This window comes from Trachypithecus francoisi, unplaced genomic scaffold, assembly GCF_009764315.1.
Source record: "Trachypithecus francoisi isolate TF-2019V2 unplaced genomic scaffold, Tfra_2.0 Lachesis_group0, whole genome shotgun sequence".
In the NCBI taxonomy this organism is placed as follows: domain Eukaryota; kingdom Metazoa; phylum Chordata; class Mammalia; order Primates; family Cercopithecidae; genus Trachypithecus; species Trachypithecus francoisi.
In genome coordinates this window covers 195452343-195479387 of record NW_022681453.1, presented here as the reverse complement: position 1 = coordinate 195479387, position 27045 = coordinate 195452343, and the positions used below count along the sequence as shown (strand labels likewise).

The following is a 27045-nucleotide window of genomic DNA, read 5'->3' as shown; positions in this document are numbered from 1 at the left end:
ATTCGCCAGGTGTGTTGGCACACACCTGCAATCCCAGCTACTCAGGAGGCTGAGGCAGGAGAATCACTTGAACCTGGGAGGCGGAGGTTGCAGTGAACTGAGATTGTGCCACTTCACTCCAGCTTGGTCAACAGAGTGAGACTCCGTTTCAAAAAAACAAAAACAAAAAATATCCCTTAACGGCTTTCTTCTGATGCCTGCAGTATAAATTCAAGTCTTTATGATCTGGAAAGCCCTTTGTGATCAGGCCTCAGCTTATTTCTCTGGCTTTGCCTTTCTTCTTTCTCATCCTACATAGTTTACTACAGTCAAATTCATTACATGCTTGGAATGCCCTTATCCTCCCCATCATCCCCTCATCTAGTTCATGCACGCTGAAATCAACAGAAATGTTATTTGTTGATTTGTATACTAGCCTACCTGCCCATTCCCATCCCTGAGATAACGTTCTATTATATCCATGGATATACTACTAGTAAATGCTGGTTTATTTTCTGGCTCCCCCAAAAGAATAGACGGTTCTTGAACAGAGGAACTGGTTTTCTTGCCTTGGTATCTCCCAGCACCTGGCATCAGGCTTGCTTGCATGTGATCAATGTCTGATAAACTTAGTGATATCTCATAGTACTTTAACTCATTAGCTATATACTAGAGAGAGAGGGAGTAGGCCTTAGTCAAAACCAGTGGCAACCCTTTCATAACAATTTAATTTTGTACTTTGTGCATATACTTATGTTTTAAAATTAATTTATAAAGCAGTATGGTTACACTGTGGAAATAAATAGCAAACGGATATGCTGGATTAATGGATTTAAGATAGATTTAAAAAGAAGTGAAAATAACATGCTTCAAAACACTAGTGGATGGCCGAGCACAGTGGCTCACACCTGTAATCCCAGCACTTTGGGAGGCCGAGGCAGGTGGATCAGCTGAGGTCAGGAGTTCAAGACCAGCCTGACCAACATGGTGAAACCCCTTCTCTACTAAAAATGCAAAAATTAGCCAGACGTTGTGGCAGGCACTTGTAATTCCAGCTACTCGGGAGGCTGAGGCAGGATAATCACTTAACCTGGGAGCAGAGGTTGCAGTGAGCCACTGCACTCCAGCCTGGGGCACAAGAGTAAGACTTCGTCTCAAAAACAAACAAACTAGTAGATGACATGGAGTAGCTATGGCCTTTTCTGAAAACTGATAAAGATATATATTTAAGGTGCAAATGAAAACAACTGAATAAACTCATTTCATAAAATATGACTGAAAAAAGGCAGCCAGGTGCGGTGGCTCATGCCTGTAAACCTGGTACTTTGGGAGGCTAAGGCAGGTGCATCATTTGAGCTCAGGAGTTCCAGACCAGCCTGGCCAACAGGGTGAAACCCTGTCTTCTACTAGAAATACAAAAATCAGCCAGGCATGGTGGCAGGCGTCTGAAATCTCAGCTATTAGGGAAGACGAGGCAGGAAAATCTCTTGAATCCAAGAGGCAGAGGTTACAGCAAGCTGAGATCACACCACTGCACTTCAGTTTGGGTGACAAAACGAGACTTCATCTCAAAAAAAAAAAAAAAAAAGCCCTGAATATACAATGTATGTAATAATTTCAAATCAATAAAAATTACCCAAGAAAGCACCTGATCATTTCACTTAAATCTCTAGAAACGCACATAGTTGACAGTCAACTGTTTTTTTAGTACCAGCTTATACCCATTAAAAAGGCTACTATTAAAAAACAAAAAATAACAAGTGTGGGTGAGGATGTGGAGAAACTGGAACCACTATGCACTCTTGATGGGAATATAAAATGGTACAACTAGGGTGGAAAACTATGGCAATTCCTCAAAAAACTAACAACAGAATTACCATATGATCCAGTAATTTCACTGCTGGAGACACACCCAGAGAACTGAAAGCAGGGTCTCAAAAAGATATTTCTATGCCCATTTTCATAAAGCATTATTCACAGTAGGTAAAACATGGGGCCCCCAAGCACCCATCACCACATGAACGGATGAACTAAAGCAGTATATTCATACAGTGGAATATCATAGAGCCTTAAAAAGGAAAGAAATTCTGACATGAATGAACCTTGAGGACATTATGCTAAGTGAAATAAGCCACTCACAAAAATACAAATGCTGTATGATTCCACTTATGTGAGATATTTAGAGCACTAAAAATCACAGTCAGAAAGTCGAATGATGGTTGCCAGGGGCTGGAGGAAGGTAGAATGAGGAATAGGGAGTTACTGTTTAATGGGTATACAGTTTTAGTTTTACAAGACAAAGAGTTATAGAGAGAGTCGGTGGTAATGGTTACACATTATTAATGTACTTAATACCACTGAACTGTACCCTTAAAAATGGTTAAAATGGGCCAAGCACGGTGGCTCGCAGCTGTAATCCTAGCACTTTAGGAGGCTGATGTGGGCAGATGACTTGAGGTCAGGAGTTTGAAACCAGCCTGGCCAACATGGTAAAACCCCGTCTCTACTAAAAAATAACAAAAATTAGCCGGGTGTGGTGGGCACCTGTAATTCCAGCTACTAGGGAGGCTGAGGGAGGAGAAGCGCTTGAACCCAAAGTGCAAAGCTGCGGTCACTCCATCGCACTCCAGCCTGGGCAACAAGAGCAAAACTCTGTCTCAAAAAAAGGTTAAAATGATAAATTTTGTTATGTATATGTTAATACAATTTTAAAAATTGAAAAAACAAACACCCTTTTGGGAAATTAGAGAAAAACAATTGCCTTTCATTTGGAGTCTGCCTTTTATCGGGGTCTATATGGTAATTTAAGTTACACAGGACCAGGGAGGTTTTTCCAAAGAGCTTCATATATTACTCAAATTTGAGAAACATTTAGACTTCTCACTCCCCCAAGTGAACATCCCATCAGTTAACCAAAGAGGCCTATAGTTCCTTCTAGTTAATACCACTCCTATCCAGCCTTTCCTGTGTCCACTGCCACAGTCTCAGTTCAAGCCCTCAACATCTCTTATATGAATTACTGTATCTCACACCTCTTGGCTCCTTTGATACATAGTCACCCCTCCAGTATCCATGGGGCATTGGTTCCATTACCGCCCAAGGATACCAAACTTTGAGAATGTTCAAGTTCTTCATACAAAATGGTACAGTATTTGCAAACAATCTATACTTTAAATCATCTCTAGATTACTTATAGCACCTAATACAATGTAAATGCTATTACACTGTACCTAATACAATGTAAACAGTTGTTATACTGTAGAAAATAATGATAAACAGAAAAGTCTATAAGTGTTCAGTAGAGATGCAACAATGTTTTCTTTTTCCCTGAATATTTTGTTTCTTTTTGCTGGAGTGCAGTGGTACCATCTCTGCTCACTGCAACCTCTGCCTCTCAGGTTCAAGCAATTCTCCTGCCTCAGCCTCCCAGGTAGCTGGGATTACAGGCGTCTGCCAACACACCCAGCTAATTTTGTATGTCTAGTAGAGACAGGGTTTCGCCATGTTGGCTAGGCTGGTCCTGAACTCCTGACCTCAGGTGATCTGCCCACCTTGGCCTCCCAAAGTGTTGGGGATTACAAGGCATGTGCCACTGCACTGCACCTGGCCTTTTCCCTGAATATTTTCAATACACAGGCTAAATTCACCAATACAGAACCCGTGGATATGGAGGGCCGGGTGTACCTTCAACACAGCAAAATAATGTAAGTTCAATTGTCTATCTTCCTATTTCAACAGTTCTGTCTTACTGACTGGAAAAGTTTTAATCCCTCTCAAGCTGCATACAAGATTTGTTCCTTATCCCTCCCATTTTATATCCCTCTACTCTCATCTCACCTCTGTATCATCCCCTCAGCCACACGGACCTACCAGCATCATCTAGGCAGTTCCCTTGGTAGGACTTTATAAAGCCCTATCTTTGCATGATTTGGATAGCGGTTGGGACAACCAACCAAACACCCACCTTTCTGTTACATTCTGAACATTTGCCCTCCCTCCTCACTCTGAAGCAGGAACAAATATATACTTTTCCAGTGAGTCGTAATCTCTACCCTTGTCTCTGCTAGCTCTTCTGTCTCTCAAACTTTAAAAGCTCACTCAACTAGCGCAGATCTCACTTTTGTCATCCCAGTTACTTCTTCCTAAGTTCTCAGTGGAGCTGCACCAAAAGTTAAATTGTAGTATATACAAATTTAACATTCTAAATATCATAAAACACTTTAAAAAATGAAATATCAAAACAAAAATACAAATGCAACTTTTTGAAGGAAAGGAAAAGTTCTAATATCCCCACAGCCAACCTTATGTTATGCAACTAAATACAAATTCTTCGGGCAAAAACAGCACAAATTTGATAAACAATTTCAAGACACATATGCTACCACACTCTTACTCATAAAACCTGAGGTTTTCAGTGTTTCCCTAATATTTGTACACTGTCTCCAGTTACATTGTGTTGTATTATCATACTTCTTTTTTTTTTTTTTTTTTGAGACAGAGTCTTGCTCTGTTGCCCAGGCTGGAGTGCAGTGGCGCCATTTTGCCTCACTGCAACCTCCGTCTCCCAGGTTCAAGCGGTTCTCCTGCCTCAGCCTCCCGAGTAGCTGGGACTACAGGCGCCGCCACCATGCTCAACTAATTTTTGTATTTTTAGTAGAGATGGGGTTTCACCGTGTTGGCCAGGATGGTCTCAATCTCCTGACCTTGTGATCTCCCCACCTCGGCCTCCCAAAGTGCTGGGATTACAGGCGTGAGCCACCACGCCCGGCCATATTATCATACTTCTTAAATGCTAGTCTATAAAAGTTCAGTGGGCCAGGCACGGTGGCTCATGCCCAGCACTTTGGGAGGCCAAGATGGGTGGATCACGAGGTCAGGAGATCAAGACCATCCTGGCCAACATGGTGAAACCCCATCTCTACTTAAAAAAATACAAAAAAAAAAAAAAAAAATTTGCTGGGTGTGCTGGCATGTGTCTGTAATCCCAGCTACTCGGGAGTCTGAAACAGGAAAATCACTTGAACCAGGGAGTCAGAGGTTGCGGTGAGCTTAGATTGCGCCACTGCACTCCAGCCTGGCAACAGAGCGAGACTCCCATCTCAAAAAAAAAAGGCTGGGCGTGGTGGCTCACGTCTGTAATCCCAGCACTTTGGGAGGCCGAGGCAGGCGGATCACGAGGTCGGGAGATGAACACTATCCTGGCTAACACAGTGAAACCCCGTCTCCACTAAAAAAATACAAAATATTAGCCAGGCATGGTGGTGGGCGCCTGTAGTCCCAGCTACTCGGGAGGCTGGGGCAGGAGAATGGTGTGAACCTGGGAGGCGGAGCTTTCAGTGAGCCCAGATCGTGCCACTGCACTCCAGCCTGGGCGACAGTACAAGATTCCGTCTCAAAAAAAAAAAAAAAAAGTTCAGTGACTACTGTACTCTACCATTTTAATTTAGACAGCAGCTGAAAATTAAAGGTTTCTTACAGGAAGACTACTGTTGGCTGCTTGTTCTAGCAGAGATGCACAATCTGTTAACATCTGCCTCCCAATGAACCCTAAAACTAGCTTCTCAAGGTATGGACCGAACTTCCTTTTCAGAGAATTAAGTGGCCAAATTTACACTATTTTGGCTCTTGTCTAAGTGCTCATACTGCACTACAGCACCACAAAAAAGCAGAAAGAACATGTTGATGGTGAAATTAAACTCACTTCTGCCATAACAGCAACCAACGCTGGCTATTTTCACTCACAAACTTATCTGGTCACAGGAAATTCAACTTACACCAGGCATGGTGGCTCATGCCTGTAATCCCAGCACTTTGGGAGGCTGGTGGGGGGCAGATCACCTGAGGTCAGGAGTTCGAGACCAGCCTGGCCAACATGGTGAAACTCCGTCTCTGCAAAAATTAGCCAGGCATGATGGTGGGAGCGTATAATCCCAGCTACTCGAGAGGCTGAGGTGGGAGAATCACTTGAACCCAGGAGGCAGAGGTTGCAATGAGCTGAGATCGCACCATTGTACTCCAACCTAGGTGACTGAGCAAGACTGTCTCAAAAAAAAAAAAAAAGGAAATTCAACTCAAAAATGCCACTACATACAAATATTGTTGCCACCCTTTCCACCACCCTTCACCTACCAGAACTCCAATGCCACTGCCAGGGGAACCATTTAGAGAATTTGTGGGTTCTGATGAGAATCAGAAACTTGTGAAGTCAATCCTCAAGCAAGCAGGCCTGTCAACATTTTAGTCTGCCTAGCCCAAAAGTCTTTTCCTAAGTGCCTATTTTTTTTTTTCATGTTATTATGCTGCCTAAAATACTTCCAATTCAGAGATTAATTTGGGTAAACAAACATCCTATTTAAAAATATGAAGACTTACTAGAGTTAAGGATGTATCAATCATTTCATAATCTAAATTAATTCAATCACATTGCCTTCTCTTAGAAGCTAGCAACAATGAATTTAGAGTTGATACATAGAGAAAAAGGGTGTTAATTTAGAAGAAGAGGGATATAAGTAGCTTTAGTGTCACAAGTGCCTTTCAGGGAAGAGGTAAGAAAGGCCTGCAGTACCACGTGAGGGCAACTTAGGGCATGAAAAGACATTAAGCACCTGGAGCCACAGACACAGCAAGAAGTTAAAATTAATGTATAAAAACCTTTGCCTCTGCCCTGCCTTTTTTTTTTTTTTTTGAGATGGAGTCTCGCTCTGTCCCCCAGACTGGAGTACAGTGGCGCAATCTCGACTCACTGCAAGCTCCACCTCCCGGGTTCGCGCCATTCTCCTGCCTCAGCCTCCAGAGTAGCTGGGACTACAGGCGCCCGCCACCACGCCTGGCTAATTTTTTCATATTTTTAGTAGAGACGGGGTTTCACTGCGTTAGCCAGCATGGTTTCGATCTCCTGATCTCATGATCCACCCGTCTCAGCCTCCCAAAGTGCTGGGACTACAGGCATGAGCCACCGCGCCCGGCCTGCCTCTGCCCTGTCTTATGCCCAGTAACAAAGAGAAAATATTCTTCAAATTCCCTTCTGTACTCATGCTAAGGAATACAGAATAGACATGATTTAGTAAGAGCCTGGAAACTACTCAGATAAACCTGGGTTTGACTCCTACTTCTGTCATTCACTAGTGTGACTCTGAGCAAGTTACTAATTTCGCTAGGCATCAGTTTCCTCAGTTATAAAATGGGGATTTATCAACTTCATGAAGTGCCACTGTGAATTAAGAGAATTCAGCTGGGTGTGGTGGCTCACACTGTAATCCCAGCACTTTGGAAGGCAGAGGCAGACAGACTGCTTGAGCTCACAAGTTTGAGACCAGTCTGGGCAACATGGTAAAAAACCCCATCTCTACAAAAAATAAAAAGATTAGCCAGGCGTGGTGGCAAGTGCCTATAGTCCCAGCTACTCGGGAGGCTGAAGTGGAAGGATTGCTTAAGTCCAGCAGTTTTGAGGCTGCTGTGAGCTATGATCATACCACTCCAACCTGGGTGACAGAGTAAAATCCTGTCTCTTAAAAAAAAAAGAAAATTCACATTAAAGAACTTGGGACACCTCTCAATCAGCAGTTAGCTATTAATAGACTGGCCAGGCACAGTGGCTCACTTGAAGTCAGGAGTTCAAGACCAGCCTGACCAACATGTGAAACCCTGTCTCTACTAAAAACACAAAATTAGCTGGGCATGATGGTAGGAGTCTGTAATCCCAGCTACTCGGGAGGCTGGGGTGGGAGAATCGCTGGAACCCGGGAGGCAGAGGTTGCTGTGAGCCGAGATCATGCCACTGCACTCCAGCCTGGGCGACAGAGCAAGACTCCGTCTCAAGAAAGAAAAGAAGACAAGGCAAGGAAGGAAGGAAGGAAAGGAGGGAGGGAGGGAGGGAGGGAGACAGACAGTCCCAAGTTTACAGTACTCTATATATAAATGACATGGACGTATAAAGTGTGAATATATATAGCTTATGGAGAAATACATTTTTGACAGTAAACAGGCAGAGAAAAACATCTCATTTTTCTTTTTCTCACTCATCTGATGCTATGAACATGTGTCTCATTCGAGTTAAACACTCATTTTTTTTAAGAGCGGTACAATGAAGACAGCAAAAAACTATTACACTAGAAAGTGAATGGTATGCATAGAGAACAAAATGATACATGCAAGGGATCTGCCTCAAAGAAATCTGTAACAGCACTCCAGTGTGACTGAGAAGCATTGAGAGCTGATATAAAGGCAGTAGAAAACTAAAGAGAAGTACAGTATGTATTCTAAAATTTCTAAGATTCATAGGTCTATAGAGTTAAACATTACAAGAGAATTTATTAAAAGGATTCTACAGCGAATGGCATTACAATGCACAACAAATAAAACTATAGTAAAGGAAATAACAACTGTAATATTTTGGGGCAGATGATGTCAACACTCAGGGTCCAGAGTTAGAGGATGGGGAAAGACTATTTTGCCATCCTTTCTACAGTCTTCACACAACCATTTAATGTGAGAACCTAACCTTTAGGGAGCATATCCTGAGATGGTGCTACCATACCTAACCATTCCTGAGATGGTTAGGTTCTCACATTAAATGGTTGCGTGAAGACTGTAGAAAGGTAACAATCTGAGGTCAGGCGTGGTGGCTCATGCCTGTAATCCCAGCATTTTGGGAGGCCAAAGTGGGAGGATCACTTGAGTCCAGGAGTTGGAGACCAGCCTGGCCCACATGGCGAAACCCCATCTCTACTAAAAATAACCAAAATTAGCTGGGCCTGGTGGTGGGCGTCGGTAGTCCCAGCTACTAGGGAGGCCGAGGTGGGAGAATCACTTGGACCCAGAAGGTGTAGGTTGCAGTGAGCCAAGATCATGCCACTACACTCCAGCCTGGGCAACAGAGCAAGATCTCATCTCTAAATAAATAAATAAATAATGTGACAGGATGACTTCCATCTTTGGATTCTGTCAGGACAGTGACCTGCAAGAGCTTTCCAAAAAAAGTGCCACTACACACACAGATTTTTTAAAAAGGAAGCACATGCTAAATCTTGGTAAGTCTTAACAAAGGTAGTGTTAGAAAGAAGTCCATGAAGCAAAGTATACCATTCACTTTCTTAAATAAAGCCAAACTAAGCCATCTGTTCCTGTATCATCAGTTGTTCTTAGCGTAACACTTAGTGAATCATTTTAGAAACAGGAGCTAACTGAAAGAGAATTAAAGGTTCCAGTGGTTCTCAGTGTCAAAGCCCTGGAGGCATTCAGTAACATGAGAGACCATTTCTGGTGTTTCATGCCTGGGGAGTTGGGGACACTACTGGAATTTCGTGGAGAGAAGCCAGGGGTGATGTGGTGGACTGAAAAATGTCCCCCAAAAGACTACTCGAACCTTCATTTCAGACTTCCAGCCTCCAGAACCATGACAGAATAAATGTGTGTTAAACCACTCAATTTGCGGTAATTTGTCAGCAAGGCAACTAAAAGTGTTAAACTTCTGGAATGGATAGAACTGTCCTACTGTAATTGCCTATAACACTACCACTGAGCTACACAGAGGAATACGAAGAAGTGAAGGTTAACTGACAGGGAAGACGTTGAAAAGTAAGGAGGGCTAAATGATGTAAGGCAAGGAACAGTGATAAACAAGTTTAGTGAAGTTACACATTTTACCTACATTTTACCTATACACCCGAGAGGTGCTTAACAATTACTGATGGATCAGCTGTAAAGAATTTGGACTTACTACAGTTAGAAGAACATAACTTTTTTTTTCTTTTTTTTTTTTAAGTGGGGGCTAATAAAACAAGTTTGACAAGTTTACAGATTTAAACTCTTTGCAAACTTGTTAAAAATGGGCTTATTGGGACTGGGCACGGTGTCTCACGTCTGTAATCCCAGCACTTTGGGAGGCCAAGGTGGACGGATCACCTGAAGTCAGGAGAGACCAGCCAACATGGTGATACCCCATCTCTACTGTAAGTACCAAAAAAATTAGCCAGTCGTGGTGATGCGTGCCTGTAATCCCAGCTACTCAGGAGTCTGAGGCAGGAGAATCGTTTGACCCTGGGAGGTGGAGGTTGCCGTGAGCCAAGATTGCACCATTGCACTCCAGCCTGAGTGACAGAGCAAGACTCCGTCTCAAAAACAAAAAAAAAAAAAAAAAAAAGAAAAAAAAAAAAATTTAAAAATGGGCTTAGTTTGAGGCTCCAATATTGTAGGCAGCAGCAGGGTAGCTTAATCTAATCCAGTCATCTGTACCCATGACAGGAGTCCTACTTTGTTTCTCACCACATGAACCCCCTTCTGAAACTTCCTTTTTCTGTCCTTCTCTCCATCTGTCTTACACTTGCTAATGAATGGCACCAAAGGGCATTACTTAACCCAGCCGTGGCACACAATTTATGATGGCCATTTTCATGCTGCTATCTTCTAGTTTATATTCTTACGCACACTATCTACGCTACGCTCAGTGCCAAAAGGACAGTGACCATCTCCTCACTACCATCCAAAAACCAAAGTACAGCAGCCACAGAGACTTTTAAAACAATCATCCTCATCCCTCTACAGAAATGACAGGGACAAGAGGTTACTTTTCCGCTCCACATTTTCCCCAGCAATGATACCAAAGTAAGCTAAACTACTTGCCAAGGATATGGGAGTGGATGATAGTTGTGAGAAATAAGCTGAAATTTTAACCTCAGCCTCTAATCCTGGAGTTTTAAGCTTTCAAATATTGAAAACATTTTTAAATGCATACCAAAAAAAACTAAGTGAGTACAGAGAAACTGAATTATTAAGTTAGGGGATAGATAGGGCAAACATTCATGAGTTCACAAAAGGACCCAGTGGTGCGGGAACTAGTGCTAATGGTGGGAAATGCATGCGCCTAGGAGCCAAGATGCCAGAGTTCCAGTTCCTGCTCTGCCATCACCTAGGCCAGTGCTACCCAAACGGTAGTCCTTAGACCAGCTATCTCTTACTAGTCTGTGACAAGATAAAAATACAAATTCCAGTGGGAGCATTCAGAAACATTTACAGCAATTTGATAGAGTAATTTTATGTCTGTTGAATCTAATTAAAAGTTGGGGCTTGAAAGATTTATGGATGGTGGCCAGGCGCGTTGGCTCACACCCGTAATCCCAGCACTTTGGGAGGCCGAGGCAGGCGGATCACAAGGTCAGGAGATCAAGAGCATCCTGGCCAACATGAAGAAACCCCCGTCTCTACTAAAAATACAAAAAATTAGCTGGGTGTGGTGGCGGGCGCCTGTAGTCCCAGCTACTTGGGAGGCTGAGGCAGGAGAACAGCTTAAACTCAGGAGGTGGAAGCTGCAGTGAGCTGAGATTGCACCACTGCACTCCAGCCTGGCAACAGAGCGAGACTCCATCTCAAAAAAAAAAAAAAAGATTTATAGATGGTACGTTATTACATGAAAAATGCCCCATATCATTAGTCATCTGAGAAATGCAAATTAAGACCACAATGACATATCATTACACACTTATTGAAATAGCTTTAAAAAAAAAAAAGGCCGGGCATGGTAGCTCATAGTAATCCCAACACTTTGGGAGGTTGAGGCGGGCAGATCACTTGAGGCCAGGAGTTCAAGACCAGATTGGCCAACATGGTGAAACCCTGTCTCTAATAAAAATACAAAAATTATCCAGGCATGGTGGTGTGCGCCTGTAGTCCCAATTACTTGGGAGGGTGAGGCAGGAGAATCGCTTGAACCCAGGAGGCAGAGGTTGCAATAAACCGAGATCACGCCACTGCACTCCAGCCTGGGTGACAGGGTGAGACTCCATCTCAAAAACAAAAAACAGGCCAGGCGCGGTGGCTCACGTCTGTAATCCCAGCACTTTGGGAGGCCGAGACGGGCAGATCACAAGTTCAGGAGATCGAGACCATCCTGGCTAACACGATGAAACCTCGTCTCTACTAAAAAACATACAAAAAACTAGCCGGGTGAGGTGGCAGGCGCCTGTAGTCCCAGCTACTCGGGAGGCTGAGGCAGGAGAATGGCGTAAATCCGGGAGGCGGAGCTTAAGTGAGCTGGGATCCGGCCACTGCACTCCAGCCTGGGCAACACAGCGAGACTCCGTCTCAAAAAAACAAAACAAAACAAAACAAACAAACAAAAAAACCCCAGGCGTGGAGGCTCACACCGGTAACCCCAGCACTGTGGGAGACCAAGGCAGGAGTTTGAGACCAGCCTGGGCAACACAGGAAGACCTCATCTATACAGAAAATAAAACATTAGCTGGGCATGGTGGTGTGTGCCTGTAGTCCCAACTACATAGGAGGCTGAGGCAGGAGGAGCACTTGACCCCATGAGCTTGAGGGTGCAGTAAGTTATGACAACACGGCTGCACTCCACCCTGGGCAAGAGAGTGAGATTTTGTATCAAAAGAAAAAAAAAGACAACTAAAAATACCAAATGATGGCAAGAATACAGAACTGGAACTCTCTTTTATTATTACTATTATTTTTAATTTTTAATTTTTTTTTTGAGACATAGTCTCGCTGTCGCCCAGGCTGGAGGGCGGTGGCACCATCTCGGCTCACTGCAACCTCTGCCTCCCAGGTTCACGCCATTCTCCTGCCTCAGCCTCCCGAGTAGCTGGGACTACAGGCGCCTGATGCTACGCCCAGCTAATTTTTTCTATTTTTCAGTAGAGACATGGTTTCATCGTGTTAGCCAGGATGGTCTTGATCTCCTTACCTCGTGATCCGCCCGCCTCGGCCTCCCAAAGTGCTAGGATTACAGGCATGAGCCACCGTGCCCGGACTATTATTATTTTTTTAATAGAGATGGGGGGGGTCTCTCTTTGTTGTCCAGGTTGGTGTCAAACTCCTGGCCTCCAGCAATGCTCCCACAGCCTCTCAAAGCCACTATACTTTCCAAAGTGACTTTAGAAGGTCACTATACCAGAAAGCCACAAATTCTTTGTCAGCTTCTTAGAAAGTTAATATAACTATTATTATACGATCCAATAAACACACTCCTAGGTATTTTTCAAAAGATATTCACACACTTGTATACTACTGTTTCTGGCTTTATTTATAATGTTCCCAAACTGGAAAGTATCCTTCATTTGATAAATGCATAAACAAACCACAGTACAACCATACAATGGTATACTATTCCCCAATAAATAGGAAGGAGCTACGAACCATGACAACATGAATGAATCTTAAATGCAATAGCTTAAGAGCAAGAAGCCAGATTCAAAAGGCTACATATTGTGATTCCACTTACATGACATTCTGGAAAACAGGAGACTAAAAACAGATTAGGCTACAGGCAGCCCAGCCCGCCAAGTCCTCGTCTGGCTGCACGCCAGCCTGACCGAGCCACAGCCAGAGGACACAACAGCCCAACCTAGAGGGCCCGTCACCACCTGGTCTGGGGATCGTCCACCACAAGGGGCTGAGGTACAGCTGCCCTGGGAGGGCAGAAGGCCAGGCATGTGGCTAAACTGGCAGGTCGCCGCAACGCGTAAATGTTTCCACGCCAGCAAACATTTACTGAGCATCTACCATGTATAAGAACACTGGCAACAGGCCCTCCAACAAGCCGGTCCCTGAGAGGAGCGTGTGGATAGTGCCTGTGTGGGCCAGCGGACCCTCTCTGGAGCTGCAGGGCCAGGTATCCCACTGGGATGGGTGGAGCTGGCCCCTCACCCGCTCCAGATTGTGGCCTGGCCACTGTGCCTCTTTTCTTGGCTGTGATGGGCATAGGGGTACTTGTTCCCCTCCTGCCTGACCATCAGGTGCCAGCTGGCTTCACTGTATCCTTGGGAAACTGTGGAGCTGGGGCATGGAAGAGTAGGGACATGGCAGAGGCCTGAAACTCGGCTCAGAGCCTCAGGGAGCATAAGGTGGGGCACAGCAGGACAATCCCAGTCTTGGAGACCAGTTGCTTACCTGCCTGGCCTTCAACCCCCATCTGACTTATCCACCTGACAGGGTGAGCAGATAAACCCAAAGTACCTTGGAGCACTTCAAGTCCTGCACAGATGTGAATTTTATCAACACTAAGATTCTGAAGTACCACAGGGACAGGAGAGCCATCTTGAAGCTAATTGTGTTAGCTAAACAAAGGACAAATTAGAGAGTAATTATTATTCCATTTACAAAATAATTTTTCACTTTTCTTTTCTTTTTCTGTTGAGACAGAGTCACACTCTCATCCTGCCCAGGCTGGAGAGCAGTGGCACGATCTCGGCTCACTGCAAGCTCCGCCTCCCAGGTTCCAGCGATTCTCCTGCCTCAGCCTCCCGAGTAGCTGGGATTACAGGTGCTCACCACCATGCCCGGCTCATTTTTTGTATATTCAGTGGAGATGGGGTTTCACCATATTGGCCAGGCTGGTCTCAAACTCCTAACCTCGTGTGATCCACCCGCCTCAGCCTCCCAAAGTGCTGGGATTACAGGTGTGAGCCACCATGCGTGGCCACTGATGTTTTAAGTGCCATGATATTCTCCTGGTTTTCCTCCTACATCTTTGGTTTTTCCTGAGTCTTCTCTGCACTTTCCCCTTTGCAGTCCCCCAGATGTCGGTGTCCCCTCAGCACTGTGTCCTGGAGTCTGCTATTTCCCACACTACACTCTCTCCTGCAAGGTCCCATCCTTTCTCTTTTCCTAATTTTTTTTTTTTTTTTAGAGACAAGGTCTCTCTCTGTCACCCAGGCTGGAGGGTAGCAGCAGGAGCATAGCTCACTGTAGCCTCAAAGTTCTGGGCTCAAGCAATCTTCCCAAGTCAACCAGGATTACAGGCGTGCACCACCAGGCCCAGTTAATTTTTTTTTTTTACTTTTTGTAGAGACAGGCTCTTTGCTATGCTGTCCAAGCTGCTCTTGAATTTCTGACCTCAAGTAATCCTTCTACCTTGGCATCCTGAAGTGCTAGGATTACAGGTGTGAGCCACTAGGCCTTGCCTCATCCATTTTTACAACTTTTTTTTTTTTTTTTTTAAGACAGAGTCTTGCTCTGTCACCCAGGTTGGAGCGCAATGGAGCGATCTGGGCTCACTACAACCTCCGCCTCCCAGGTTCAAGCAATTCTCCTGCCTCAATCTCCTGATTGGCTGGGATTACAGGCACACGCCATGATGCCTGGCTAATTTTGTATTTTTAGTAGAGATGGGGTTTCACCATGTTGGTCAGGCTAGTCTCAAACTCCTGACCTCAGGTGATCCACCCACCTTGGCCTCCCAAAGTGCTGGGATTACAGGTGTGAGCCACCGCGCCCAGCCCCATTTTTATAACTTTAACTGCCATCAATATGACAGATTTCTCACACTTCTTTCTAGATCCAAATATTCATCTGCTTGAACAGCTCCATTTGGAAGTCTTATCAGCAGCACCTTAACTTATCCAAAACTGAGCTAACCGCCTTCTCCCCACACCTTTCTGCTATTCCATACCTTCATAAATAGCCCTGTTACATACCTCGGTGTCCAAAACAGAATGCTAAACTTCATTTTGACTCTGATTTCTTCCCGTATCTTTTGGAGTCCACTTCTCTGCCACTAACTTTTTTCAGGACACCACTATCTGTCTTTCCTGGGTTAATACAACAGTATTATACTGATTATACAATACTGATCTCTGAACCTATCTCTTCTCCACTACAGTCAAGTAATTCTTTAAAAAAAAAAAAAAAAAAGGCCAAATCAGATGTAACTCCTTTTTAATAAATACATTTTTAATATATTTTGTAGAGATGGGGTCTCACTATGCTGCCCAGGCTGATCTCAAGCTCCTGACCTTAAGGGATCCTCCCACCTCAGCCTCCCAAAGTGCAGGAATTATAGGTGTGAGTCACAGTGCCCAGTCTCACTCTTCTAATTAAAACCCTTGACTCCCCACTATTCTCAGAATAAAGCCAAGATTTTTTTTAACACGGCTTACAAGGCCCAATCCAATCTCCCATTTATCTCCTATAAGTCCATTTATTGCACTAGCTGTGCTTTACTCATTTGGAATGATCAGTTCCCTAAACCTACTGTCTCACCTCTCTCATCTCTGTCTGTATATATGTCTGCCCAATTCTCTTCCAAGTCTCTGCACGTTCCTCCTACCAGAAACATCTTCCAGATTTTAGGGATTTAGATAAAAAATTATTTCTTCTGGGAAGCCTTTCTTGACCTCCCTCTTTAGTGTTCCCGTATCAGCTCCTTACCATTCTCTCACTGGATTCTAATACCTGTTCATGTGTCTCTATTCCTGTTAACCTTTAAGCTTTCTGAGGACAGACACCATGGCTTGCTCACAATTGTATCCTTAAGTTATGAACCACGCCTGGCACATAGCAGTCTATGAATAAGTAATGAATTTACTAGTAAGGTTGCACTTGCAACTCAAAGTTACCTCCCTTAAATTTCTGAAACTTCAGCCGGGCGCGGCAGCTCACGCCGGGAATCCCAGCACTTTGGGAGGCTGAGGCGGGTGGATCACCTGAGGTCAAGAGTTTGAGATCAGCCTGGCCAACAAGATGAAACCCCATCTCCATTAAAAATACAAAAAATGTAGCCGGGCATGGGTGTCTGTGGTCCCAGCCGCTTCGGAGGCTGAGGCAGGAGAATCACTTGAACCAGGGAGGCAGAGGTTGCAGTGAGCCGAGATCGCGCCACTGCACTCCAGCCTGGGTGACAGGGTGAGACTTGGTCTCAAAAAACAAAAAAAGAAATCCTGAAACTTAATTATCACCTATTGAAACTATTGTTAAAATTCCTGAAGTTTTCTCTTAACATCTATAATACTGTGACCACCTTTCCAGACACAGAGAACTTAATCACATTTTAATATTAACCCAAGAGAAAGGAAATGTTCCGTACAAAAGAATATGAATGAAGCTGGGCACAGTGGTTCACACCTATAATCCCAGCACTTTGGGAGGCCAAGGCGGGAGGATCACCTGAGTTCGGGAGTTCACGACCAACCTGACCAAAATGGAGAAACCCAGTCTCTACTAAAAATACAAAATGAGCCGGGCACGGTGGCGCATGTCTGTAATCCCAGCTACTCAGGAGGCTGAGACAGGAGAATTGCTTGAACCCAGGAGGCAGAGGCTGCAGTGAGCTAAGATCATGCCTTTGCACTCCAGCGTGGGCCACAGAGTGAGACTCCGTCTCAAAAAAAAAAAAAAAAAAAAAAAGGAATATGAATGGAAATTGGCCATCAAGCTAAATACTACAAACATGACAGTTACTAATTTTTATAATAAATATGTACTCAACAATTTGAAAGATTAAGGCCTCTTCTACAACTGAGGTTCGATAATTTTCTGATGTGATTGCCACTATACACAAAGCTCTATGAATTTCTGTACCAGTAACCTCTTGTACTCTTCTTAGCCTCTACTTTCTATGCCCTCACATTTGTCCTTACCTTCTAGTTTATTTTGCACTTGTTCTATAGTGTCTATGTATCCCTCATCTTCACTCCATGAATTATTCTGATTACACATGTGCACTAGTGTATATGTGTGGTAGATGTCAGCCCAAAGTTGGTGCTAATGGAATACTGCCATGGCTCAAAATACTTTTAATTTTATTTTATTTTATTTTTTTGAGACAGAGTCTCGCTCTGTCGCCCAGGCTGGAGTGCAGTGGCCCAATCTCAGCTCACTGCAACCTCTGTCTCCTGGGTTCACGAGATTCTCCTGCCTCAGCCTCCTGAGTAGCTGGGATTACAGGCGCCCACCACCACGCCCAGCTAATTTTTGTATTTTTAGCAGATACAGGGTTTCACCATGTTGGCCAGGCTGGTCTCAAGCTCCTGACCTCCAGTGATCCACCTGCATTGGCCTCCCAAAGTACTTGGCATTACAGGTGTGAGCCACCACACCCAGCTTCAAAACATTCTTTAAAAATTGCTCTTTCAGAATAGATCCAGCCACATATTTTTCCTTCATGTTTTGAGAATTGATATGACTTCTGAAAGTGTTCAACAGTAATTCAAAGGCATGTATGATAAATCAGAGGACATCAAACAGTAGTATTGTAAAATGTGGAATGACTATGAAAGTACCAAGACTGGTTTTCTTAGGTAGCAGTGAGCTGAAATCACGCCACTGCACTCCAGACTGGGTGACTTAGTGAAATTCTGTGGGGTGGGGGGGGGACCCAAAAAGCAAGCATAAATGGCAAACCATGCTGTATATATAGCTTCTCAGTATAGTTACTACAAAGGTCGTAACTTCTCTTGGCCACCTGCTTATCAGTCTGACCATGCAAAAACTGTTTACGGCATAATGTTAGTGAGAATTCCAGAACTGTGTCTTTTAGTTGGGCATGGCAGCACACACTTGTAGTCCTAACTTGCTCTGAAGGCTGAGGCAGGAGATCACCTGAGCCCAGACGGTAAAGGATGAAGCAAGCTATGACTGTGCCACTGTACTCCAGTACTCCAGCCTGAGTGACAGAACAAGACCATCTTTAAAAAAAAAAAAAAAGAAAAAGAAATCTCAGAAATTGTATATACTATGATCTACAATGTAAAAATAAGTATATAAACAAGAAGTGGAATATGTAAAACAAATATTGCTGTTGTGAGAAGGATTAGTTCTTTTCCCTTTTATCAAAATTATTTCAGCCAGGTGCAGTGGCCCAAGCCTGTAATCCCAGCACTTTGGGAGGCCAAGGTGGGTGGACTGCTTGAGCTTAGGAGTTCAAGACCAGCCTGCGCAACAAAGTGAGACCTGTCTCCACAAAAAATATAGAAAGTTACCCTGGAGGCTGAGGGGGGAGGATCACCTGAACCCAAGAGGAGGAGACTGCAGTGAGCCATGATCAGACCACTGCACTTCAGTCTGCGTGGCAGGGTAAGACCCAATCCGTCTCAAAACAACAACAACAACAACAAAAGTTGTTATGATATTGTCTTTTTAATAATCTCTTTTTTTAATCAGCCATTACTGAACCAGGCGCACTGATGTGCACCTGTAGCCCCAGTTACTGGGAGGGCTGAGGCAAGAGGATGGCTGAGCCCAGAAGCTGGAAAACAGCCTGGGCAACAAAGAGAGGAGACCTCCATATCTTAAATAAAAAATTAAAAATTAAAAAAATCAAAAATCAGTCATTATGTCATACTCACTGAATCAGAGAGAGAGCTGTTCTATTCAGTAAGAAATAAGACTTTTCTAAAATCTTTCAATTTTCCGTTCTATTTCTAAATGCCAAAGAAAAGATAAGACTCACATTTATTTTAATTTTTTTCTTTTTCTTTTTTTCGCTCCTGCCTAAGGAATAAGGACTCACATTTTTGATGATGCATTTGTTTTTAGAATGTTGAGCTTCCAAGTAAAACCTCTGTGAAATCAGGCCGGGCGCGGTGGCTCAAGCCTGTAATCCCAGCACTTTGGGAGGCCGAGACGGGCGGATCACGAGGTCAGGGGATCGAGACCATCCTGGCGAACACGGTGAAACCTCGTCTCTACTAAAAAAAAGTACAAAAAAACTAGTCGGGCGAGGTGGCGGGCGCCTGTAGTCCCAGCTACTCGGGAGGCTGAGGCGGGAGAATGGCGTAAACCCGGGAGGCGGAGCTTGCAGTGAGCTGAGATCCGGCCACTGCACTCCATCCAGCCTGGGCGACAGAGCGAGACTCCGTCTCAAAAAAAAAAAAAAAAAAAAAAAAAAAAAAAAAAAAAACCTCTGTGAAATCAGAGCATAAGCGATTAAGGTCACTATAATTCATCTAGCAATAATAAATGTAAAATACCTTTTAATCATAAACACTATGATTTAAACATATGTGTAGAGAACTCCAAAAAATTCTTTTTAAGGCATGTAAAAAAGGCAAAAAGAAATCAATCATGTGTTTCTTTTTTTTTTTGAGACAGAATCTCGCTCTGTCACCCGGGCTGGAGTGCAGTGGCCGGATCTCAGCTCACTGCAAGCTCCGGCTCCCGGGATTATGCCATTCTCCTGCCTCAGCCTCCCAAGTAGCTGGGACTACAGGTGCCAGCCACCTCGTCTGGCTAGCTTTTTGTATTTTTTAGTAGAGACGGGGTTTCACCGTGTTAGCCAGGATGGTCTCGAACTCCTGACCTCGTGATCCGCCCGTCTCGGCCTCCCAAAGTGCTGGGATTACAGGCTTGAGCCACCGCACCCGGCCTCAATCATGTGTTTCTAATGGTTAATCACTAACTTGTAAGAAGAATCCCAAAAATTATCAATAGAAATTCACAGTATTTCAAGAACACTCTAAGGTATCTTCCCTCTGTAGATTTTCAGATATCATTGTCTACTGATTCAGGGCCTCCAACTTGATCCAGAAATCAAGCTGTGTAGACTAACAGAAACAGAATTAAAGCAATTAAGTGAGTCAGTTCATCTCATCACACTTTGGTTTTTTTGTGCACCTAATAAAAATGTTGCAACAGAAGTAGTAAAGTGGCGTTAAACCAATCAGAGTTTGGGAAGACTAGTAATTAGCATAAGAAACTGAAAATTAATTAAGTGGCTTTTAGGGCCAGGCACGGTGGCTCACGCCTGTAATCCTAGCACTTTGGGAGGCTGAGGTGAGTGGATCATTTGAGGACAGGAGTTCAACACCAGCCAGGCCAACATGTTGAAACCCCGTCTTTACTAAAAATACAAAAATTAGCCGGGCCTCGTGGCAGGCGCCTGTAGTCCCAGCTACTAGGGAGGCTGAGACAGGAGAATGGCTTGAACCCGGGAAGTGGAGGTTGCAGTGAGCCAAGATCCTGCCACTGCACTCCAGCCTGGGAAACAGAGTGAGACTCTGTCTCAAAATAATAATAATAATGTGGCTTTTGGCCGGGCGCGGTGGCTCAAGCCTGTAATCCCAGCACTTTGGGAGGCCGAGACGGGCGGATCACGAGGTCAGGAGATCAAGACCATCCTGGCTAACATGGTGAAACCCCGTCTCTACTAAAAAATACAAAAAACTAGCCGGGCGAGGTGGCGGGCGCCTGTAGTCCCAGCTACTCGGGAGGCTGAGGCAGGAGAATGGCGTGAACCCGGGAGGCAGAGCTTGCAGTGAGCTGAGATCCGGCCACTGCACTCCAGCCTGGGCGACAGAGCGAGACTCCGTCTCAAAAAAAAAAAAAAAAATGTGGCTTTTTTTCCTTCTTTTTGTTTTTTGAGAAATGGTCTTGCTCTCCTGCCAGGGATGGAGTGCAGTGGCATGATCAACTCACTGCAGCCTTGAACTTCTAGGCTCAAGCAATCCTCCCACCTCAGCCTCCCCAGTAGCTGGGACTACATGTCGGTGCCACTACATCCAGCTCACTTTTTTTTTTCTGTATAGATGGGGCCTCACTATGTTTTGCCCAGGATGGTTTCCAACTCCTTGCCTCATGTGAATCTCCAGCCTCCGTCTCCCAAACTGCTGGGATTACAGGTGTGAGACACCACGCCAGGCCCAAGTGGCATCATAAACCATCTCTAGGAAATCTAAAGAAAGGATTAATAGTGATATTCACTTCTCTATCAGATTCACTGCGAAAATTTTTCTATATAAGCATAACGCATCAACACTAACTTACATACACAATAATCTTCTCCACAGCAATGATTTGTTAGACATTATGAAATCCTTTATATATTTAATATAATAATTCAATCCTTTATATCTTCAGTAATCCAGTCACAAAGTTTAAAAATATTAAGAGAAGTTATCATGTAACTCCTCACCCCAATGTTATTACAAATTTTACTTTACTAACTTTGACCTGATGTTCCACGCCCACAAGCTAGTTAACAATGCGCCAAATATCTCGTTATCACTGCAAAGTAAAAAAATAAAGCTAGCTTTAATATAAAACTTTAACTAGTATACAATCTGTAGTAGTTAAAACAATACAAAATTTTACTTAACCAGATATTGCACGTTAAACTCTAGGAACATTAACATGGAAACATTCTCCGCATCTAACAAATTCCGAGCTAAAGTACAGATCCGTTGAGAAAGGGAACTAACATTCTGACCTCCTTCCAAAATGACAAACTAGAACGGCAAAATTACACTCAGGCACACTGGAGTACTCTTCCCTCAAATCCCTCCACAGAGCACTTCATCATTTGCTCCGCCCTCTAATAACTCATGCAAGAAAAGTTCAGCACCATCAGAGAGAAACAAGACAGAATTCAGAGAATGGCTTTAGGGCCTTTCCTCCAGGCGGTAAGAGGATCTGCGTGTGCCCTTCGCAGGGGTCTAAAGGGAGAGCACAACCTAGGCCTAGGGTTTCGGGGATACTGACACCCAGAAACAGATTTACTCTCAAAGAAGTTTCTGCCGCCATCCCTATCTTATCAGCAGGAGGCCCCGGCGCCATCGTCTCCGTCTTTATGATTTTATTATGGGGAGGTGGGAAACGCCACCCAGGATTCCTCCAGGCCTCCCCGATTCAGCTTCGGGGTTCCCCCTCCTTCTTCCCGCTAAGCCTCAGTCCCTGAGGTCCTCAGCACCCCCGCTTCTGGCGGCCTAGCCCCCGTGAAGTGTAAAGGCACGGCCGACCCCACCGGCCTCGCCGTGAAGGCGGGAGGGCCCGAACCCGCCAGGGCCACGGCGATGGCTCCGAGGGGCCCGGAAAGGGGAAGGGCAGGCCGGGGACCGGGGCAGAATGACCTGGCCGGGGAAGAAAGGAAGGAGGAGGTGAGGGGAGGCACCGCACCGCAGGCTGCACAGAAAGGCGAAGATGAGGAGGGAGGAGGAGGAGGGCGGTGGCCCGGGTGCGGCCCCCCACTCCTCCCGCCCCCGGGTCCCCGGGCCGGCGGGGGCGGCGGACTCGGCCCATTCCCAGGTCTGGGCTGGCGGGGGGTGGGGGGATCTCCCTCCACACTACTAGGAGACAGAGAACGAGGGTCTCGGGAGCGCGGGGGGCTGCCTCCCGCCGGAACCCGGAGACCCCGACGCCGTCGTCCCCTCTTCCTCAGGAGGGAGGACGGGAGCGGTGGGTAAAGCCCGAAGGAGGAATGCCTGAAGGTAAGGGGAAGCCCGGGGCAGACCCGCCGCCCGCTCCGGACCCCCCCCTCCACCTTCCGGTAACCGCGTCTCTTACCGGTGATGGCGGTGAACTGTTGAATTAACCCCTTCAGCGCCGAGGACGCCGCGGAGCCCCCGTGGGCAGCCATCTTACCGCCGCCGCCGCCGCCGCCGAACAACAACACAGACACACACGGACTGCCCTCCCCCACCTCGCCGCGCGGTGTGCGCAGGCGCATTGACCGCCCTCAAGCCCCGCCCCCGAGCCCCGCCCCTCCCCCAGCTCTCTGCGCAGGCGCACTTGCCCACCGGCCCGGCGCGCTCCCCGCTCTCCGGTTGGCTGCTCGGTTGCTGCCTGCCCGGTGCATCGTTTTTGCCACTGCTGGTGCTTGCCTCTCCGGGCTCCAAGGCTACTCTCGCAGGCGCAGTGTCGATTCCTACATTCCGAAGGAAGCTTCGGTCTTGGCAGATATTTCGCATTTCAGCTTCGCGAGCTTTATGGACAGGGCCAACTCCGGTAACTGTATTTTTTCTGCTTCGCAGTTGCTCCGCGCTCTGTTAGGTCCCATCAAAATACAAACCCTACCTCCTCGCTTTGAAGCGACTCTCCCCTTCCCCGCCCCCCAGCCTCCAGACTAATGGCTTAGCTCACCGACTGTGGCGAGTGAAATTCCAGAACCCTACATGCCAAAGAAAGCACCTAGCGCAGGGTTGACACCCAGTAGGTTTTCATCAGCGGTTATTTAGTCTGCTTTCCTTAAATAAATTGGCCATCACGTTTCCCGTTAGCGTCTTAGTGAGACCCCAAGAGGTGTCATGTGTATAAAAAGAAATTCTGTATATGCAACAGAGTTAAGAAGACATATAGAAAGGAGACTGGAAAAGTGTGCTCAAAACGCTGGTAATGGTTACCTTCAGAGAGGAGAACGATCGGCACGATGGTCAAAGCAGACTTTACTTCGAGTTTCTTATTTATCTTTTTATTTTTAAACAAACATTATTGGCCGGGCGCAGTGGCTCATGACTGTAATCCCAGCACTTTGGAAGGCCGAGGTGGGAGAATCGCTTGAGGCAAGGAGTTCGAGACCAGACTGGGAAATATATCAAGAATCCATCTCAAAAAAAAATATATATATATATATATATGTGTGTGTGTGTGTGTGTGTGTGTGTATATATATATTCGTGTGTTACTTGAATAATTTTAAGTATTTTGTAAAACAGTTACATGAGTGGGGTGCGCTCAAATCTAATGATCCCCCACCTTGCCCATAAAGTTAAAAGAGATTCCGTGCGGCCGGGCGCGGTGGCTCACGCCTGTAATCCCAGCACTTTGGGAGGCCGAGGTGGGTGGATCATGAGGTCAGGAGATCGAGACCATCCTGGCTAACACGGTGAAACCCCGTCTGTACTAAAAATACAAAAAAATTAGCCGGGCATGGTGGCAGGCACCTGTAGTCCCAGCTGCTTGGGAGGCTGAGGCAGGAGAATGGCGTGAGCCCGGGAGGTGGAGCTTGCAGTGAGCTGAGATTGCACCACTACACTCCAGCGTGGGCAACTGAGCGAGACTCCGTCTCAAAAGAAAAAAAGAGAGATGTCGTGTGATTCCGTTTGTTTTAGCCTCCCACCTTCCAGCCTCCACCCACATATTTTGCATCTTCAGAGGAAAATAACCCAATAAAAGATGGGATGAGCTATCTGAAGAATTGACACATCTTAAGAGTAAATGTGCTATTGGGGAGAATTTAAATAGCCATGTCAAATCAAGGGGTATAGTTTTTTGTTTTGTTTTGTTTTGTTTGACAGGGAGTCTCGCTCGGTTGCCCAGGCTGGAGTGCAGTGGCGCAATCTCAGTTCACTGCAACCTCTGTCTCCCGAGTTCAAGCGATTCTCCTGCCTCAGCCTCCCAAGTAACTGGGATTACAGGCACAAACCACCACGCCCGGCTAATTTTTGTATTTTTAGTAGAGACGATGTTGACCAGGCTAGTCTCAAACTGCTGACCTCAAGTGATCCGCCTGCCTCAGCCTCCCAAAGTGTTGGGATTACAGGCGTGAACCATTGCGCCCGGCGGGCTGTAGTTTCAAGAAGATATGATTAATGTAAAAGAAAGCAGACTCCAGTAATCCCAGCACTTTGGGAGGCCGAGGCGGGCAGATCACCTGAAGTCAGGAGTTCGAGACCAGCCTGGCCAACATGGTGAAACCCCATCTCTACTGAAAGTACAAAAATTAGCCGCTGTGGTGGTGCAGGTACCTGTAATCCCAGCTACTTGGGAGGCTGAGGCAGGAGAATCACTTGAACCCGGGAAGCGGAGGTTGCAGTGAGCCTAGATCATGCCACTGCACTCCAGCCTGGGTGACAAAGCAAGACTCTGTCTCAAAAAAAAAAGTATTTTAAGTTAAATGACAGATTGGTCCTGGCACTGCCTTCCAGGTTGCTGTAGTTCTCTAGATGGGCCGAGGAAGGACAGGGACCAGTCATCAATTTCAGAAGCTGATTCCTTCACATTTGATGCAGAGGTGCAAAAACACGCAAGGGAAGAAAGTCAAATCAAGAAAGTGTTACCTCTGTCTCCCTAACCCTTCATCCTAAAGGCTGAGTCACTAGCCAGCCATGCATAATCAAGCTCCACATAAAATGGTATAACACCATTAACTAAAAAACTAACACAGTGATTACTGTACCTCCATCAGATGGAGAAGCTAGCAATGAGCTCTGCAGGTTTACCAGGTTTATTTCCAGAGTCTTATAATTCAGATTTAATGATATGATTTAGATTAACAGTGCAAGAAAAGGTGATAAAGGCTGTGGCATCCACAACTCCAGAAGGCATTTTTTTTAGAAATTAAAAAATAAGATAAAAGAAAATGAGACAGGGGGCCAAAAAGATTCCACGGTGGGGGGTGAGGGGGAAGGAAGGGAAGAAAATGAGACAATTTCCATGGACAACCAGGGAATTAGGAAAAATAAATAACAAATTGATGAATAATACCACCTTGAAAAGCTTTTTTGGATTATTAAAGAATATGAAGGACTGACCGGGTGCAGTGGCTCACACCTGTAATCCGAGCATTTTGGGAGGCCGAAGCTGGGGATCACCTGAGGTCAGGAGCTCCAAACTGGCCTGACCAACATGGTGAAACACCGTCTCTACTAAAAATACAAAATTAGCTGGGCGTGATGGCGCGTGCCTGTCATCCCAGCTACTCGTGTGGCTGAAGCGGGAGAATCTCTTGAGCCCAGGAGGTGGAGGTTGCGGTGAGCCAGGATTGCGCTACTGCACTCCAGCCTGGGCAACAGAGTGAGACTCCATCTCAAAAAAAAAAAAAAAAGAGAATATAAATATGAAGGACAGGTGCGGTGGCTCATGCCTGTAATCCCAGCACTTTAGGAGGCCAAGGCAGGAGGATCACTTGAGGAGCTCGAGACCAGCCTACGCAACATAGGGAGACCCTATCTCTGAAGAAAGAAAAACAAATTTTAATTATCCAGGCATGGTGGTGCAAGCGTGTAGTCCCACCTACTCTGGAGGCTGAGGTGGGAGGATCACTTGGGCCCAGGTGGTCGAGGCTGCAGTGAACCGTGATGGCACCACTGCACTCCAGCCTGGGTAAGATATGTGGAAATCACAAGGAACAGTGGAGGATCTCATACTAGTAACAGTAGAACTGTCACAACCCATACGTCCAAAGAGATGAGAACAGACAGAAGTTAGAGAAATCCCAAATGAGGTTTTCTTGTAGAGCAAACCACCATGCAAGAAGCAATGACCTTCTGTCAAGGGACATGAGCAGCTTGAGGCGATCTCAGAGAAGAGCCCAGGGAAATAAATACCCTGACCTCGATCTCCTTTTCCATCTCCTGCCAGGAATCCTCAATGGCCGAACCCAAATGGAAGGCAGAAGGCACAGCGAGCAGCCCCTGGTAGTTCCCACAGGCAGCCCCGTGGGCAGAGGGCAGGATGGGAAAGAGGAAATGTGTGGGCACAGATTTACAATGGAATGGTCATGGAAAGACATTTCAAAACTTGTGGAGCTTTCTGGTTTGTTGGGTCTTTTTTGTTTCATCCTGTTTTGTTTTTTGAGACAGTCTCTTTCTGTCACCCAGGCTGGAGTGCAATGGCAAGATCTTGG

The 27045-nt window shown here is 45.6% G+C and overlaps 1 protein-coding gene across 1 annotated transcript in view; it reads right to left on the bottom strand.

The window, feature by feature from the left end:
• UBXN7 (UBX domain protein 7) overlaps nt 1-23132 on the bottom strand; it is a 77548-nt gene extending 54416 nt beyond the window's left edge. The window contains exon 1 of the mRNA XM_033213208.1: nt 22987-23132. Coding sequence (XP_033069099.1) covers nt 22987-23059 — 73 coding nt within the window. The 5' untranslated portion in view covers nt 23060-23132. The remainder of the gene's footprint in view (nt 1-22986) is intronic.
• Between the last annotated feature and the right edge of the window lie 3913 nt (nt 23133-27045).